General features: G+C 37.5%; 1 protein-coding gene across 4 annotated transcripts in view; it reads right to left on the reverse strand.

Moving 5' to 3' along the window:
* LOC127639143 (leucine-rich repeat and calponin homology domain-containing protein 2-like) overlaps positions 1-20,720 on the reverse strand; it is a 127,158-nt gene that overhangs the window by 52,069 nt on the left and 54,369 nt on the right. For all 4 annotated transcript variants that reach the window (XR_007969933.1, XM_052121035.1, XM_052121027.1 and 1 more), the window contains 2 exons: positions 19,922-19,986; positions 10,351-10,455 (listed from right to left, as the gene is read on the reverse strand). Coding sequence is in view for 3 of the 4 variants with exons in the window: in XM_052121035.1 (XP_051976995.1) it covers positions 10,351-10,455; positions 19,922-19,986 (170 nt within the window). In the remaining variant the exon portion in view is untranslated. The remainder of the gene's footprint in view (positions 1-10,350; positions 10,456-19,921; positions 19,987-20,720) is intronic.

Below are 20,720 nucleotides of genomic sequence, written 5' to 3' on the forward strand. Positions count from 1 at the left end.
AATTACATTAAATGGACCAACAGAGCTGAAATATTCTTGTAAAAATCTCTTAATTTGTGTTCTGAAGAAAGAAAGTCATAGACAGATGGCATGAGGGAGAGTAAATGATAAGAGAATTACAATTTTTGTGTGAATTATTTCTTTAAGTAGCACATGGGGGACCACATTGTCCTTCTTTTGAGATACAATGTTCCACAATGATTTAGTTCTTGTATCTTTTAAGCCCAGAAATAGTTGTCACATTCCCTGTTGTCTTTTGTTTTTGTGCTTTTATGTTGAAGTTCTTGTTTAGTTCCTGTTTCCTGTTATGTTTTTGTTGATTCATTTTATGATTGGTTTTCCCCTGATTGTTTCCCCATGTGTTCCTCGTTCCCTTGTTTGTTCTCTTGTGCATTTAAGCCCTTGTTTCCCCCAGTTTATTTGTCAGTTCTTGCATGTTTTGTTATGCTCTGTGCTAGGTTCCCTGTGTTTTTCTTTATTCTGAGTTTTCTTGTTTATTTTAATAAAGCTACACTTAGATCCTCATTCTTTGCCTGCCTCGTCACAGTTGTGTTCTCATTTTCATGCATGATGAACAATTTTCTGAGGTTTGTGACTGTGACTGGAATGTTCTGCTCTGCAAATGTTGATCTTTATAAAGGCTAAGCATAATTATCAATTATTTTATCATCTCTTCCTGGTAATTTATTATACCAATTAACACACTCTCTCTACATTAATTCTCATATTATTAAAAAAAAAAACAATATGTGTAAAACAAATATTATTATTAAAAATGGCACTGTTCACTATTACATTAATTATTTTAAAAGCTACTCAAGATATTCAGCCAAAATTAGTGAGTGGTTTTCTCATTTCCTTGGTAATGTTTTATTAATAGACTTTATATGACATAGTCTACTAGACAGTGCTCAATTTGGTTACAAAGTCCAACATTTTGATGCAAATACGCTATTTGTCCCACTGTTTAAATTCACTTTAGACATAAACGACTGCATTTACATTATAATTCCGCCAATGCCCGTCTTGTTGAGGCAATAAAGTGTATTTGATCATTTAGCACATTAGTGCTCAAACATTAGCCGCCTCTCAATCAAACAGCACACAGCTGTTTAATTTTTAAACTACTTAAAGTACAATTCTTGGGAAAAAGTAGTTAATTACAGTAACATGAGTATTTTTAATTCGTTACTTTACACCCCTACATTACGAGTGATGTAAACTGTATTTAGTCAGAAACTCGTAATCACAGTAATTCCAACACAGCACAAATGGACCATTAAAAAAATCTATAAAGCACGTAACCAGCCAGGAAAAGTAACATTTACAGTATACGAAAGTGCATATTTTATAATTAGTTTTTCATCATTATTATAAATCACATTTTAGCATTTTTTATGCATAAATTACACATTCTATCAATTTATATGATGTCATGAAATTGCATATATAATAATGATATCAGCTGCCATTGTGGAAAGTATTTGTACAATTTACAAATATTGTTAAGTTTACATTAATTTGTTTACCAGTTGCTAATTTTTTAACCTTTTTTAAGAAAAGTGGCAGTTCAGTGAGCATCCCAAACCTCAAAGTGACTCGGTTGAGTGCAAAGAGAGAAGTCTCACAGTTTCTGTATCACATTCGCATCTGAGCTATGTGTGATAACAGTTAATGTTTCTTTTTTCTTTTTCATCAAAAACTGATTCTTTTTCATTAAGAACAGAAAAGAATATTAAAGGGATATTCTGCCAAAAAAATGAAAATTCTCATTTAAAGAGAAAATTCATAATTTACTCACCCTCATTTCATCCCAGATGTGTATGACTTTCTTCTGCTGAACACAAACAAACATTTTAAGAAGGATATCTCAGCTTTGTTGGTTCATATAATGCAAGTGAATGGTGGCTAGAACTTTGAAAAAAGCATATAAAGCCAGCATAAAAGTAATCAATATGACTCCAGTGGTTAAATCCATGTCTTCAGAAATGATATGATAGGTGTGGGTATGGAAGCACACAAATATTTTGAGGGGCAGTTGCTTAAAAATTAATGACACTTTATAAATGGAGTAGGAAGGCTTAATTTTGTCTTAATAATTATTTTTTATTCATAATTATTTTCCAAAATATGCTAAAGATGAAAATATTAAAGGTGGGATAATTTGCACTATACAGGGGAGAATAAAAAAAGACACCTGGGTTTAGGTTGCATTCACTGGTTCAAAAACGTAATTGTGGATAAGAAATAAATGTGAGATGCATTGTGAACAGAAGAGTGCACAACTGTAAGAAGATTCAAAATCTTTTCCAAATATTGTTTAGTTTTATGGAGTAAAAAAAACATGCATTACTGTTGTTACACTAATTATTGAGGTAATGTATATAATGGATACCAGGGTTGCTGCAGAGTTTTTCAAGACCTGAACCGATAAAATTAATACTGTAACCCCATCCCAAAGCAAACCCACTAAAAACACAATCTAAAAAAGTTTCAAATACTCACACAGGGTTCTTACACCTTTTTCAAATTCAAGCACTTTCAAGCATTTTCAAGGTGAATTTTCAAGCTTTTCCAGCACCTTACAACTGTGGTAAATTATATGTTTACATCCATATACATACTTCATCACATTAAATCTGATGTTATTGTGCTATTAAAAAAAACATGATAGCATTTGTTATAGCATTCTACGGAAGGGTGACAAATTAAAAGGAAAACATGTTTCATGGCTCAAAATGTATCACCTGTCTAAGTAGACTTGGCATACTATATAACCTGGATGAGCCAATATAAAAAATCACTCATATAATCACAAGACAAATAACTTCAGTTTCAATAAATTCTTTCCTTTTCTTTTGCAGCTCTCGAAGGCCATTGGATTTTGAGATATTTTTACATGTTTTTACATGTTTTATTAATCATATTCATATTGAATAAATGGCTTACCGGTTGAGATGGGAATGCTAGATATGATATAACTGTTTAACTTGAAAACACCACCTCCATCGCGTCACGGTATGCAAGAGGAGCATTTGGTTGTGTCTGGAGCATTGTGGGTAAGTATATGTGCAATTGCACTGCTCAATCTCAAGGTGCTTTTTTATGTCACATTAGACACTGTTAGCACGTTTGAGCTTATTTGCTGAAAAATAAATCATGCAACAATGTGAAAACAGGTCTCTAGCGTGCAAGCAAATGTGAGTCGAAATTACTGTGTGTGAATGTAGAAAATTATTTGGTGGCACTAAATGTCTGACACCTGTCATCAAATGAACTTATGAACTTAAACCATCAGAATCAAAACTCCTTATGCATCTAACCTTAAATACAAATTATAAAATATAAATAAAAATTTCCAACATTCTTTTGAATGTCCATGAACTAAAATAATTGATGCCATGAGTGTGTCTTCATTTACTATTATTTTGAATGGCCATGGAAAATGAAGCAATGTGATAACAATTTTACCTGGTCGCAAAAAGTAGTCCCTTTTGCTGTCCCTTTATGCTTTACATTGCTAATGTGTGCTTCTAAATCACTTGCACCTTTATTAGCAACTGACACTTAAGTGCCAGGTTAACATGTCATGCTTTCTGCTTCCCACGGATCTCCACCTGGACGAAAGCATCGTAAACGTTCGTTTGGGCATCGTTTCCAATCAGCTTTAATTTGCTGCTGCCAAGCAACTGTTTGATGCTAAACACAACATTGCTTTGCGCATTCCCGGCGAGATTGACAGGCAGGAATTTGGCCAATAGTTGCTGCAAGCCTCTTATAATCGACCAACTGGTGTGCGAGAAGGCGGGACTTACAAAGAGGGGTTTAAGCTTTGTAAATAAGCGCACACACACACACACACACAATGAAGTATTAGACCTGATGCACATCATAATGCAACTTAAGTTGAATCCCGGACATTTTCGCAAATTTAGAAATACAGAAAGTGAGCAACGAACGTTCCCCATCACTGAAACGAAAGACTTCAGTCTAGCGCGAGCTAACTATGCACTCTCGCATAAACTTCCGTTATAATCACTGAATCTAACTGTCTAATCTGCTAAATTAATCTCTTTTTTACATCGTATCTGCACTTTGTTGTTTATGATGAGAGAATTCATGAGGGTGCAGAATTCAGTCAGTGAGTGCATGCACTGAACAAACTTTTTCACATCCCTCCGCCTCCCGAAAATCGACTATCATTAGCAAATTTGCCAGCAAGCTAAAACTTAATTGGCCTAATCGAAAATTCCCTACATCTTACCTTTCACATGTCTCGAAAGCGCAGACTCTCCCATAGTGAAAAGCTGCACATCATTTTTGCAGACTTTACAGGAGGCTACTCGAGGATTTGGTCCTTGTTTTAACCATCATTTGTATTTTTCGTTCTCAAGACAACACTCATTAAAGCGGCAACCTCCCGGCATGTTGACATCTCCCACTCTGTTCCATCAGAGGGCGCACATCAAAAAAGACTGGCAGATCACACTATAGCCACACACGCAGACTGGTGTGGAGTTGTTTTCGTTTTATGCAAAAGCAATTAGGCTTATTTTATCTAAAAAGTGAACTATTCAGTAAGATAGTGAATTATTATGAAAGCAATGCAATTACAATTTCAAGAGGTTTCAAGCACTTTATCCAAAATCCAAGCACTTTTCAAACACTACATTAAAATTCAAGAATTTTCAAGGATGTCCAGGATCTGTAGGAACCCTATCAGATGTTTTCCACAAATATATCACATTAAAATTGGTTTATGTACCATTTTATAAATAAATACAATATTGAGGTCAACCAATATTGGATTTTGCTGATAAGATGATGTGTTGAAAGAATGGCAATTATTCTACCAATAGTTTTTAAAACCGGTAGTCTACATTATGTTCTTCCATCCTGTTATGTGGAGGGCCAGACAGAAGCTACACAAGTCCAAATTGAATTAAATAAAGATAATGGAAATAAAAGATGCACTCCTACAATACACTACAACGTATTACAATATATGCAATTAAACTTAAAAATTGTCATATTTCCTCAACACTACATCATCATCATCAATAGCTGATCATTAGTGATCACTTGTCATAGATTTCCATTATGTCCTAATGATTATGAACTGCTCTGCAACAGCTGAAAATTATGGGTTACCTATTCTGTAACCCCAGTTCTCTGAAAAATTGAGTGGAGAGATCCTCCTATGGGAAGGGCATACGCCCCTGACCACTGCAGAAGCATCAAATTACACCAAGTCTGGCTTGAACAGACATGAGTGCATGTCCAATGCCACTATAAGGCCCCGCCCTTACCTGAGGACATAAAAGGATTTGTACACGCTACTTTCCTTAGTAAGCATATTCGCTTCTCATGAAGCAAGCGGGGCAAGCTTGGTAGATCTCTCCACTCGATGTTTCAGAGAACTGGGGTTACAAAATAGGTACAGAATTGTTCTCTTTCTTCATCTCCTGTTTGGAGCCCATTAGAACTATATGCCAAATATATCACTTCCACAAGCCAATGGGAAAGGTGTTGTTTTAATATAGGTTTACCCATGTGAGGGGAAGCCCATGAGACAAAGATCTGGTTGATCTTTCTGATATTCTCAGTGCTATGAGAATTACAATGGAGCGCACGAACAGTGCACAAAGCATTCAGCCTCTCATGTTCCAGAGAGGTGAAAGGAGGTGGGTGGAAAGCGCTGAGATCTAACACCTCCCCTGTGAATTTAGGGAAGAACTTATGCATAAAGGCTGGATAAACCTTCTCCATGCCTGGGGAAAATCTTGTACATAAAAAATGAACAGATAAGGCATGTAGATCACTGACATGCCCAGCTGATGCCAGCGCCAGGAGTAAAGCTGTTTCATAAGACAGCAACTTTAAAGGAATATTCTACAAGGGCTCGAAAGGCTGCTGTGACAGAGTCTCCAACACTATAGAGAGGTCCCACTCGTAACTGGCACAGAACGGCGAGCACCATTCCTGTATCTACGAATGACAGGGTGCTGTCAACTGTTGTGTCACTAAATCCAACGTGGCTAGCATAAATGGCTGCCAGGTAAACCTTGATGGTAGAAAAGGATTTGCCCTTGTCCAGAAGGTTTTGTAGAAAGCATAGTATGTCAGTGACTGAACACTGATATGACACCAATTGATGTGTATTACACCTTTTTTAAAACGCTTGCCACTTACAGACATACAAAGACCTCATGGATGAGGCCCTGGCATATTGTATGGTGGCAACGACCCTGGGGGGAAGTTCTAATGTGTTCAGGTCGGACCTCTCACAGGCCAGGCCCATAATGCCACCCTGTCTGTGTGAGGGTGGTATATTTCGCAGTTCGCCTGAGACAAGATGTCTGTGCGTAACGGGAGCGGGCATGGCTGGGTGTAAAGCAAGAATTGTCTCTGCCTGCCACGGAGCTTTTGGCCATCTGTGCGCTATGAGAATTAGTGTCAAGCTCTGCTCCCTTACTCTGGCTAGAGTGGAAAAAATCAAGCTGAGTGGGAAAGGCATAGAGCAGCACATTGGGCCATGGGTGTGCTAGTGCGTCTACACCGAGGGGTGTAAGAGTCCTTGTCCTTTAGCGAGAAGAACGTAGGACAATGGGCATTTCGCACAAGGCAAAGAGATCGACGAAAGCCTGACCGAACCTATCCTATATCAGGTACACTATTTGAGGGTGGAGTTGGAGAGGTGGAGAGGTTTTCCCCTCAATAGGAGATCCACACCCAAGATTAAAACACAGAGAACATGAGTTGCACGTAAGGACAGGAAGTGCTGACTGCTCCATACAAACATTTTGAGGGCTAGGCAGTGAAGCTGAGGGGAGCAAATCCCTCCTTGGCGATTGATGTGCGCTACGGCTGTAGTATTGTCGCAACGTACTAGAACATGATGCCCTTAAAGGCGGGACAGAAAGTGTCTTAGAGCCTTCCAAAGTGTGAGGAGCTCCAGATAATTTATGTGAGCTAAGTGTAGTTCGGTCGGCCACGTCCCATTCACTGTCCTTCCCTCCTGGGTGGCACCCTAGGAGGGAATTTCAACCTAAGCTATTGAAGTTAAAATTCAGGAAAAAAATTGGACTTACGTGGACTGCACCACTGACTCCCGACTCCCACGTCCTCCATTCCCCCGATCACTGATGAACGTTACAGGCACAATCTGGATTGCTGATGCCATAAGGCCCTGTAGTCTGAGGGAAATGCAATACTGCACACTCACTCCCTCTTTTAACTGTGAGATACAATTAATTTGAGATAGAATGCTCTCTTCTGACAGACGAGTGCGCATAGCAGTGGAATTCAGCACCAGTCCCAGAAAAGTTACATTCTGGGACAGAATGAAATTGCTCTTGCTCAAATTAATTCTGAAACCCAGAGAGATGCGAGAGCACTAGGTGTGTGTCTTGCAATACTTTCTCCCTTGAATTGGCTATGATTAACCAATCATCTATATATGTCAGGATTTTCAGCCTTGCTAGGCGTAACGATGCTAATCCTGCTTCCACACACAGACAAAAGGCAGGACCATGAATTTGTAACAAATGGTGTGATATAATTGCCGGCAATACAAATACGTTTTCAGTGTGGGGATTAAAAGCTGATAAAACTAAAAGATATCTTTCAGAACGACTGATATGAACCAATCATTCTGATGTTTTGAACGAGAGAGACATTTGAGAATATACATTTTCAAGATGTTAACATACAAAACTCTGTTTAATAGTCTGAGGTAATTGACTGTAATGATTTCCTTCCACAACGTGGGCGAAGGAGCGCCCTTCTCTAAATGCTTACCCATATCAACAATTACATTATTTTGCTAACGAGCACAATTATGAAAATTGAGACAGAAATCCAAACTAAACCCTATTAATTGAAAGAGTGATATTGTTTTCTCAGTCACTTGCTCCACATCTGTTACGAGAGAGCGCAAGTTATCTGAGATGGCCTTATTGGGTACACATTGAGTATTATTATTATAGTCATTATACTGTATGCTAGGTCTAAAGAAATTTTAGAAATTATGAGGAAAAATTTGATTGAAATACATCAGTCTGGGAAGATATACAAAGCTATTTCAAAGGCTCTGGGACTCCAAAGTTCCACAGTGAAATCCATTGTCTCCAAATGGAGAAAAGTTGGCACAGTAGTGAACCTTCCCAGAAGTGGCTGACCTTCCAAAATTGCTCCAAGAGTACAGCAAAGACTCATCCAGGAAGTCACAAAAAAGCCAAGGACAACATCCATGTAACTGCAGGCCTCACTTGCATCAATAAAGGTCACTATTCATGACTCCACTATCTGAAAGACACTGACCAAAAATGACATCCAAGGAAGAGTGGCGAGATGAAAAACCACTGCTAACCCAGAGGAACATAAAGGCTCGTCTGAATTTTGTCAAAACACACCCTGATGATCCTCAAACCTTTTGGGAGAATTTTCTGTGGACTGACAAGTCGAAAGTGGAAGACAGGGATCCCGTTTCATCTGGCGTAAATCAAACACAGAATTCCACAAAAAGAACATCATACCAATGGTCAAGCATGGTGGTGGTAGTGTGATGGTGTGGGGATGCTTTACTGCTTCAGTGACTAGCAATAATTGAGGGAAACATGAATACTGTGCTCTACCAGAAAATCCTAAAGAGAATGTCCGGTCATCAGTCCGTGAGTTGAAGTTCAAGCTCAACTGGATTATGCAGCAAGACAATGATTCAAAGCATAGGAGTAAGTCCACCTCTGAATGGCTCAAAAGAAGCTAAATTTAAGTTTTGGAGAGGCCTAGTCAAAGTACTTACTTGATTGAGATGCTGTGGCAGAACCTTAAACAGGCAGTTCATACTCAAAAACCCTCCAATGTGGCTGAACTAAAGCAGTTCTGCAAAGAAGAGTGGGCCAAAATTCCACCACAACGTTGTGAAAGACTGATCGGAAGTTATCGGAAGCATTTGGTTGCAGTTGTTGCTGCTAAAGGTGGCATGACTAGCAATTAAGTTTAAGGGGGCAATTCGTTTTTAACATGGGTGATACAGGTTTTGGATAACATTGTTGCTTCAATAAAAATTATATATATATTAAAACTACCTAACATATCACTTCTGAAGACATGGATTTAACCCCGGAGACGTATAGATAACTTTTATTCTGCCTTAATATGCTTTTTGGAAAGTTCTGCCCACCATTCACTTGCATTTAATGGACCAAAAAAGCTGAGATATTCTTTAAAAATCTTTGTTTGTGTTCTGCAGTAGAAAGTCACACACACATCTGGGACAGCATGAGGAATGAGAAATGATGAGAGAATTTTCATTTTGGGAACTATCCCTTTAAAATAGACATTATTCAATGAAAATGGGGTGAGCTTTTCATGCCGATCAAATAGCCACTTCCAATTTACAGCGATGTCTGTGCTCTGTGTATGGGGGATATTATGATTATCATCAAATATGTGTGAAAAGTCAGTTGTTTCTCAGAAATGCTAACTGCAATGTTTCTTTTTAATTTAAAGCACTTTTAAGCACTTTCAACAAAACAAGCCGATTTTCCAGGTATTTCTAAAAGCTATATTCATGCACTTTAAGCACTTCAAGGACCTTGTGTGAAACCTGCTTATAACATGCATTTACACAGTGCAAACAAACATGTGTGGGAACTTTAAGATCAGTTTAACCACAAGGGACAAGAAGGCTGCACAAGTCTATTTCACAGCATCTTAAAGAAAACAACCAACTAAGTTCTGCATCATTACTTCTATAATTAAAGCGAATAAATGTATTAACAAAGGAATCACAATAATGGGACACAATTTATCACATGCAGAAAACCAAATAGGAGGGAGCTAAACAACAAAATTTAAGGTCAATCTGACGTGCCATTTACACAGAAAAAAGAAGCAGAGCTGCCTCTGATTATAAGTTATTTTACCCCTTAATTCTGTTTCTATTGGTGGTTCTGAACAGACAAATGTTTAAAACAGTTTTAATGCAGACACTTGCCACCAAATTTGGCATTGAGCCACTTTAAAGGGTGTTCACCCATTAATGAAAATAATGTTTACTCACCCTCATGTCAGTCCTAACCCGTATGACATTATTTCTTCCGTAGAACACAAATGGACACGTTAGACATATGTTGGAAGTGACGGAACAAAATGAGTGCGAGTATACAGTTCAGTATGATGACAGAATTTTTATTTTGGGATAAACTAGCCCTATAGCTTGCCAATGATTTACGCCTCTACACTGGTCCTGAAAAACTGAAGACAGTGAGCCTTTATCTGCACATACACAATATTTTGGACATGCTTTATGGACTATGATTATGAGTGATTTTGCATGCATATCACCTGTTCTGTTGTTCTTGTTGTAGCAGCTGTACTGCGATCTTCCTCAGATCCAACACTTCCTTCAAGTCATCTTCCTCTTCTTCAGCTAACTGCTCTTTCTCTGAGCTGAAAAAAAGGAGAGAGACGGAGTGAGTGAGATAAAGGAGACAAAAAGAGTAAAAAAGGACAGCATGAATGGTGGTCCAAGCTGTTTTTTTCTGATTAGTACTGGTTTGGTGCTGGTATGACCAAGGGAGGCTTGCTGGTTAAGAAGTCTGGTGGGGACACGAGCACACTAGTATCCAAAACACAAAACAAGCTGGTGACCAGCAATGGTCTTTTCAACAAGGGAGAAAAAGAGACAAATGTAGATTGTTTTTAAATTCTTAACCTAGTGTAATGCAATATTTCATTTTTGAAGGGAATGAAAACAAGGCTGTAAGGGATAGATTTACAGTCTATTTAATCGCATAAAGTTTATGAAGGTTCTGTAGATCAAATCAAAGATCAAAACTTGTTTTATAATTTTTAAAGTACTGAACCTTTTTTTTTTTTTTTTAAAGATTTCTTGCATTGTTTCATCAGCGGAATGATTAAAAACAATTTAAACAACAGTACCACCTACTGAAGAAAAAAAATATATGGAACTACTCCAAGTAAGGTCCATCCTTACACACTCTTATCAAATAGTTGTATAAAATGTTTACAGTAAACAGTTCATCCAGCAGTTCCTAATTTTCTGTCGTGTTAGTGCGCACTTTACACAACTGATCAAAGACTAGATAAACTCAGCAGAAAAAGAAACTTCCTTTTTCAGGACACTGTAAAGATAATTTTGTAAAAATCTAAATAACTTTACAGATCTTTATTGTAAATGGTTTAAACAATGATTTCCATGGTTGTTCAATAAACGACAAACAATTAATGAACATGCACCTGTGGAACGGTCATTAAGACACTAACATCTTACAGACGGTAGGCAAATATGGTCACAGTTATAAAAACTTAGGACACTAAAGAGTCCTTTCTACTGACTCTGAAAAACACCAAAAGAAAGTTGCCCAGGGTCCCTGCTCATCTGTGTGAAAGTGCCTTAAGGATGCTGCATGGAGGCATGAGGACTGCAGATGTGGCCAGGGCAATAGATTGCAATGTCCATACTGTGAGACACCTAATACAGCACTACAAGGTGACAGGAAGGAGAGCTGATCATCCTCACAGTGGCAGACCATGTGTAACAACACCTGCACAGGATTGGTACATCCGAATATCACACCTGCAGGACATGTACAGGATGGCATCAACAACTGCCCTAGTTACACCAGGAACGCACAATTCCTTCATCAGTGCTCAGACTGTCCGCTATAGGCTGAGAGAGGCTGGACTGAGGGCTTGTAGGCCTGTTGTAAGGCAGGTCCTTACCAGACACCACCAGCAACAATGTCGCCTACGAGCACAAACCCACCTACGCTGGACCAGACAGGACTGGCAAAAAGTGCTCTTCACTGATGAGTCGTGGTTTTGTCTCACCAGGCTCGGACTCGCGTTTATCGTCGAAGGAATGAGCGTTACACTGAGGCCTGTACTCTGGAGTGGGATCGATTTGGAGGACATTTATTTTTTTGCTGAGTTTACATAAATTATTAAAGGAGGAAAAAAGCAATGCTTTTGTCATGAAACAACATGATGGTAGGCCTTGAAGTAGTTTTTTGCAGTGATTTGCAAAAACTGAAGAAAAAGAACAATGCAAGATGAAAATGATTGGTAACACTTTACAATAATGTTCTTTTTGTTAACATTAGCTAAAAATGAACAACTGTATTTTAAAAACTAATATAAACATAAATTTACAAATTCTGTAAAAATATATTGTTCATTGTTAGTTCATGATACCTAATGCATTTACTAATGTTAACAAATAGAGCATTATTGTAAAGTATTACAAAAATACTATTATAAAAAAATATGAATTGAAAAATGAATGAAAAATATTTTTTGGGCTACTTCTTTCTACTAACTCACTTTCAGACATATTCTGTGTCTCGCAATTGCATTGGCTGTTGCTCACTGCCACTCTCTCGGTCGTCAGGACAGTGCGCAAGCCTGACAGCTGGTCAACGGATTTTAAAACCCAAAATCTGTTGTAGTGTTTGTGACTAGTTGGAGTCACAAGTTTGCACACTAACATAGCTTTAAGTGTACATGTGCTCCTGGTTGGATAGGATCTAGGGCTTTTTGTAACTGGCTTAAACATCAAAGGGTGGCAAAAAGCCTTGCGGTATGTGCTTGGCTTTAAAAAAACAAATTCTTGCACAATGTTACTTGCCAAATTAAGATGTGAAGTACTGTAAAGGTTAAAAGTGTACAACAAATAGTTCATTATTTAGAAATACTACATGGAATCATAATCAACAGGGCAAGAAATGTCCCTGCAATCTGCATGAAAGCATCCATCTAATTTGATCTGGACAATTACTGGTTTTTATTTGGAACAAAGACATGCCAGTCTTTGCTAGCAGCCCTGCATTGATCGCCTTCAGTCACATGTGTCTGCATGACCAACTGCACATAGGCAGGAATAGGACTAAAATGAGGCCTTCACAGTGATGTGATGCATTGATTTAGCAAAGGAGATACACCTTTATATTTGATTGCTTAGTGAGTGAAAGAATGGGGTAATCTAACTACTTACATCACTATAGTGGATCACAAGGGCTATATGTCAGCAACTATAAGGTTCTGGGGCAAAAGCCCAATTACACAAATGTCTGTTTTCTCTACCAGTAGTTTTGTATATTGATTTCAAACACTTAGTTCAAAACCCTCTTAAATTAGATTAATTCTTGTTCATTCTGTCCTTCAAACTAAAATATTAGCATTCATTAGGAGACTATCACTTTTACCATACACTAACAGCTGTTCCCGCTGTTAAAATCCAGGGCTTCAAAAAAAAAAAAATATTTTTACAGATGAATTTCTATGACCTTTACAGTTGTTGATGATGATTACTGGATAAGGATGTTTTTCACTAAATGCAATTGCTGTGCCCATAATACTTAATAGTGTACATACTGTATGTCTCCAATTATATCCTCAACAGAAAGACACTTGTGGACATTTTTTGTCCTATATCTAGCCTATACATGTATTTTAGAGCAGAGCGGAGTGTAAAATACAATATGTTAAATTCAAAAAATTTATTCACTACAAACATTATTTCCATTAAACTTTTACAAAGAAAAAAATAGTAACAGTAAGAGTATTTTTGAAAAATCGGTTTAAAATGATGTACACTAGATATGTCAGTTATTAGAAAAAGCTGCTTTACTTACAGCGCTGAGCCCACAATCAGGAGAACAGCCATGTTGAGATCATATGACCAGTCGAATATTCCTCGGTTTATCCGAATAATCCCTTGCAATTGGATCCTTACAATCCTATCAATTTAGAACAATTTTGGGATGGGAGTAAAACAGAACAAAAAGTGTATATGGACAGTGAACTAATGTGGAAAAAAGAAGATTTCTGGGGAAGAATTTTCCTAAATAAATAATTATCTTATTGATGTGGCTGGTAAGGACCAACAAATTACACAAATCACATATCATCCATCCTTTGACTCCACCCTTTTTACAATAAGAAATGTAATCTTTCCATTGACTAACCAAAAAGACAAAGACATATCAGGCACCCACAGAGACACACACCTAGACTCACAGAAGCACCACAACACTGCAATTAACGCTTTTAACTCTGAATGCATTAAATGATTCATGTATTTGTATTTGGTAGCACATCTGGGTACTTGGAAAATCTGGGAAACATTTTAGGTAATTTCTTATATGTATAATATGAAATCAAATTATTGTGGCTCACCAGTGTCACAAAAAATAAAACAAGCAAACCACCATCCTTTGGCTCAAAACTTTTTTTATATATATATACGTTTAGGAAACTGGATCTTAATATTAGTGATCTGTCTGGCCACCAACTAATCTTAACGCTGATGCATTGCCAGTACAGATGAATCTACATTTGCATTTAGTGCAAGGGTGAGGTGTGTCTTTATGCTGAGTACTGGAATTTCGACATCTGGATAGCATAACATCACTTCCTCCTTATTGTTTGTGTTCTTCTCTGGAATAACAAGAAAAAAAGAATTCCAGCACATAACACAGATGACATGCCAAAAAACATAATTGCTGTGGAATGACATTTGGCTTTCATTGTCACTGGCACAGCCCTTGCCACATAAGATGTAATCGGTGGGTGTAATAGTCCAGTTGCAAGGAAAAAAAGCTAATTGAAGAGTTAAACCAACAAGCATCTCAAGTTTTAAAATACTCGTGCCCTGCAGACTTCTTCAGCCTTGTCATCCTTTTTAACTCTTGTGTGTCAGACCAATTACAAAGTCTCTATCAGAAAATAAATTACTTGCTGACAGAAATTAACTGCAGAAGATTTAACTAGACTTAAGTTTGTTGTATTCATTACTCCTGTATCTTTCTCTATTGCTGTTCGATTACATGATAGAAAGTCTAAGGCCTTCAAAAGCCGTACAGCAAACCCATCTAATCTGGTGCCTATTACATGCCAAACTAAGATTGGTATGGGGACAAAAACTGTTAAGTTAGCACTTTTAAACATCTGCTCACTTAAAAATAAATCACTTTTAGTCAACGACTTAATAAGCACATACAACCTGGATTTTATGTTTCTAAATGAAACTTGGCTAGAAGACAGCTGTAGTGCAACATTCCTTAATGAAACATCCCCTCCTAACTTTAATTTTTTGAGTGTCTGCAGAGAAGGTAGATGAGGTGGGGGTTTAGCTGCTCTCTTTAAAGATGTCTATCAATGTAAGCAAATATCATTTGGGAATTACCCGTCTTTCGAATATCTGGGTAGTGTGTTAAAAGGTGCTCCACGCATTTTACTTATCATTATTTACAGGCCTCCAAAATACTCTCCAGCCTTCGCTGAGGACTTTACAGAACTGTTATCAACAATTACCTCAGAGTTTGACTGTTTTGCCATTGCTGGAGACTTTAACATTCACATAGATAATGCAGAAACCAATATGACAAAAGAAATCAAAACTGTTTTAAAAACTTTTGATCTGACTCAGCATGTATATGGACCCACACACAATCATGGACACACTCTAGATTTACTTATCAGTAAGGGTCTAAACATTTCATCGATTGTTATTAAGGATGTAGCACTGTCTGATCATTTCTGTATTTTCTTTGATATATTGATCTCTCCTGCCACTGAAGCTAGATCTGTGTCTGTCAAGAAGAGATGCTTAAATGAGAACACTAGTGTACTATTTATGAAGGCTATATCTTTAACACCAAGTATATCTGCTGACTCTGTTGATTTTCTCCTTGATTCTTTTAACTCAAAAGTTAAAAGTGTAATTGATGATATTGCTCCTGTGAAAGTCAGGAAGAAGAGTGGCAGACAAAAAGCACCTTGGAGAAACTCAACAGCAGTGCAAAATATGAAAAGACAATGCAGAAAAGCAGAAGCATGTGGTGGAAGACAAAACTTGTAGTCAATTATAACATCTATAAAGACAGCATCCATGCTTTTAATATGGAACTAGGCAAAGCTAGACAGACTTTCTTCTCGAATATTTTAAACAGCAACTTAAAGGACACACGCACTCTTTTTACGACTGTAGAGAGACTGACAAACCCCCCAAGCCAGATTCCCAGTGAAATGCTCTCAGACAGCAAGTGCAGTGAGTTTGCTTATTTCTTCTCTGAAAAAATCAATAATATCAGAAAGGTGATCAGCACATCCTTGAGTTGTGCTGGGGTCAAACAAATCAAACCACAACCTGAGAAAGTAGTTACTATGTCTGATTTCAAAGAAATTGATGGCAAAATTTTGGAAGAAACCGTACAGCACCTTAAAACATCAACCTGTGCCCTTGATGCACTTCCCACATCTTTTTTCAAAAGTGTGTTCAACTGTTTAGAAGCAGATCTCCTAGAAGTGATAAACTCTTCACTTCTCTCTGGGAGTTTTCCAAACTCCCTGAAAACTGCAGTTGTCAAGCCTTGAAAAAGAGCAATCTGGATAAGACCATATTAAGCAACTATAGACCGATCTCAAATCTTCCTTTCATAGGCAAGATCATTGAAAAAGTTGTCTTCAATCAGCTGAACAAATTCTTGAACTCAAATGGATACTTTGACAATTTTCAATCTGGTTTCCGATCGCATCACAGCACAGAGACAGCGCTCATAAAGATAATAAACAATATTCGCTTAAATACTGATACAATACTGATACTGATACATACTGATACTGATACAAATTATCAGTACTGGTACTACTCGACCTCAGTGCTGCATTTGACACTGTCGATCACAACATACTTCTTGACAGGCTGGAAAACTGGGTGGGGCTTTCTGGGATGGTCCTAAAATGGTTCAGGTCATACTTAGAAGGGAGAGGTTATTATGTGAGTATAGGAGACCATAAGTCTGAGTGGACGTCCATGACATGCAGAGTCCCTCAAGGCTCAATTCTTGTGCCACTCCTGTTCAACCTGTATATGCTCCCAATGAGCCAAATAATGAGAAAGAACCAAATTGCTTACCACAGCTATGCAGACGACACACAGATCTACTTAGCCCTATCACCTAATGATTACAGCCCCATTGACTCCCTGTGCCAATGCATTGATGAATTAAACAGTTGGATGTGCCAAAACTTTCTTCAGTTAAACAAAGACAAAACTGAAGTCATTGTCTTTGGAAACAAAGATGACGTTCTCAAGGTGAATGCATACCTTGACGCTAGGGGTCAAACAACTAAAAATCAAGTCAGGAATCTTGGTGTGTCTCTAGAGTCAGACCTTAGTTTCAGTAGTCATGTCAAAGCAATAACTAAATCAGCATACTATCATCTGAAAAATATTGATAGAATTAGATGCTTTGTTTCCAGTCAAGACCTAGAGAAACTTGTGCATGCTTTCATCACCAGCAGGGTGGATTATTGTAATGGACTCCTCACTGGCCTTCCCAAAAAGACCATAAGACAGTTGCAGCTCATACAGAACGCTGCTGCCAGGATTCTGAGCAGAACCAGGAAATATGAACATATCAGACCAGTCCTCAGGTCTTTACACTGGCTCCCAGTTACATTTAGGATTGATTTTAAAGTATTATTACTGGTATATAAATCACTCAATGGGCTAGGACCTCAATATATTGCAGATATGCTCACTGAATATAAACCCAACAGATCACTCAGATCATTAGGATCACATCAGCTAGAAATACCAAGGGTTCACTCTAAGCAAGGAGAGTCTGCTTTTAGCCGCAGCTGGAACCAGCTTTCAGAAGAGATCAGATGTGCTCCTACAGTAGTCACATTCAAATTCAGACTCAAAACACATCTGTTTAGCTGTGCATTTACTGAATGAGCACTGTGCCACTGTGTGTCCGACTGTTTGTACTGTATTTTATTTTATTTTATTCTAAACTGTTTCAATTATTCTTATTTTTTTTTATTCTTATTTTAATCTCTTCTATGTAAAGCACTTTGAATTACCATTGTGTATGAAATGTGCTATATAAATAAACTTGCCTTGCCTTGCCTTGCCTTACTATAAAATATTATGTCATAGTAAATTATGTAATCAGTGCTTATGGTTTGTTGACCATAGAAGACATGTAGTGATGTTAGTCAGGGAAAATTTGCCACACCTGTTCTAAGCAATTTAACAAAAATGTTTATCACTTTCTCCTTTTGTCACAAATACTGTTTTTGACCACCAACGTTTTAGCGCAGTGGATGGACTTTTCAGATCTTTTCAGGTCTCTTACGCACCTTAAGGGAACATACAACGAACCTCAAACTACCCCGCTTATAATTAATGGTCTGCCCACAAAAAAGCCTCTTTAATAAAAGCCAAAAAAGGAGAATGGATGGTAAGAGCCCCATACAATGCAGGTCAAGATAATCAAACCACAAAATAGATGTATCATACCTCTTTGTCTTTGATTTGTCTGATTGTTTAGTCTATTTTGATATTAACAGAATTATAACAGATGGGGGGTGACAAAGATAATATTAAAATAAAATGGCTAATATTAACAGTTCGTTTTTGTTACAATTCGTTATCTGTCCTCTCAGCACAGAAGGGTAGGAAGTCAAAGGCATATTTCAAAGTTAATTTCAGATATACAAGGATATTGTTGTTCAAAGGCATCCAAAATATGCTTTAAAAGACCTTTACATTTAGAAAGGAAAGATCCTGACGGCTGTCACCGGTGGTTTCAATCAATAAAAAGGAGGAATCATAAAAATTGAATTTTTTATTTTATTTAGTACTGCCCAAAGAAGCTATTTGACATAACACATCCTCACATATATTCCACACGACAAAATAGTAACTGAATTTTTACACATCAAATCAAATCACTTTATTGTCACACTACTGTGTACACAAGTGCAACAGTAGGTGAAAGTCTTGTGTGCAGTTCCGAATAACATAGCAGTACCAATTAAATGATCCTGTTAGGAAGTTTACATTACCCTGGTTTCTAATATGGTGTGTTGCTTTCAAAATACAAAATACAACCCCCACATCTGAACATCTAAGTGCTTGCACTATGTAAAAAGTGCAGTGTAGCTGTCTAAATGTGACATTGTCTGATTTACATCCGTTCTTGCGGGAAATGAACATTACAGAAAAATATTCACATGCTGCACGAAGAAATGGATCGGCCTCTTTTCAGCTCGAAAAACAAAATTTATGTTGCATTTCTACTTGTGCTGAATGACAGGATGACAAAGAGTGTGCGCCAAGCATATGATGTCATTGACATGGTATCCAGATACATTTCAGCAGATTTGCAGAAAGACTAGAATGAAAGTATCGTCAAATCAACATGCAACGCTTCGAAATTGCTTCTCTTCTCTGCAAACGATACCAAAGACAATAGCGAGAAGGAAAATTAGTACATCAAATGTAAGTAGAAAAAAAATCAGTGAGACTACCAGCTAAAACAGGACATAATTACAAGGTTTAGAGAATTGTCAGGACACACCTCTTCAAAAACCCCAGCTTGGTGGACTCCGTGTCAGCGGCCAAAATGCTTCACCAATAGGGTACAAAGTTCTCTTCCCTTTACGGTGCAGAAAGATAGAACTGATTTTGTAAGTAGGAACTGCTTTATCTTTGAGGGATGGAGTTCAAAAAGTCCTTGTCCTTGAATACAATGAGCAGGATTTTATGATTAGAAACTCTGAGTGAGAGCTCCCTGTGAATGGAATTAGATTTATAGGCAGAAACTCAGGCTGAAAATGTGACATCATTCATTGCAATGGAAATACACTAGAAGCCCAAAAGTATATGGACACTCGAACATCACACCCATGTGCTTGTTGAACAATTAATTTCAAAACCAAAAGCATTAGTCCCCCTGTTTGCTGCTTTTACAACATCAACTCTTCTTGGAAAGCTTTCCACGGCTGCTGGGATTTGTTCCCATTCAGACACAAGAGCATAAGTGAGGTCAGACACTGAGTTGTTCAGGCACACATACCCTAAACGAGACAGACTTACCCAGACTCCTCTTTACAGTTCTCTTTGTCTTTGCTTTGGTGTGTTTTTAAAACCCTCTCCAACTCCTGAGGACGAGAGAAGGGAAGCTCTCATCAGTTCAAATCTACTACTGTTGAGTGCCCTGTTGAGTGCCCTGCTGAAAAGACCAGCTTAGACCAGCATTAATTTCCATACTGATCCAAGTTGGTTTGTTCTTTCTGATGAAGCTGGTTGACCATGGGAGGCTTTCTGGTTAGGCTAGTTAAGAAGTCTACCCTATGAATCATGTCTGCAATGTTAACAGTAAAAGACTGTAAAAATGCTACAGTAAAAAAAAATGTATTGGTTAACGTATAGTTACCTTAAAATATACATAATTTTATGGTAAAATGTTGTAAAAAATATTTTTTTACCATACAATTAACATTAAGAATGTAAATTATGTTTAACAAGAGAGTGCATGTACTTTTAACAGTAAATTATTGTTAAAATTACAGTAAAAAAAATAATCGGCATTCTCAGAAATCCCTATGTGACCCATTACATTTCATTATAATTTATGGGAATAGCTATGTGTCTTCTTATTTTTAATCTCAGTTATCTACATTGGGGTGTTCTGTGTTGTATTTGATGTAGTTTAGTTAATGTTTATTGCATTATTTCACATGTGTTATCCTGATGGTGTTTATTATTTGTGTGAGTGACACTGAGCACTGTCTCTACATGTTTATTGGTCATTGCTCCTGGAAGGGCCACTATTGATGAACTTCATGCCAACATGTGCCCATCTGTAATTACTAATGTGATTAACAATACTGTA

This window comes from Xyrauchen texanus, chromosome 4 (genome assembly GCF_025860055.1).
Source record: "Xyrauchen texanus isolate HMW12.3.18 chromosome 4, RBS_HiC_50CHRs, whole genome shotgun sequence".
Taxonomy (NCBI): domain Eukaryota; kingdom Metazoa; phylum Chordata; class Actinopteri; order Cypriniformes; family Catostomidae; genus Xyrauchen; species Xyrauchen texanus.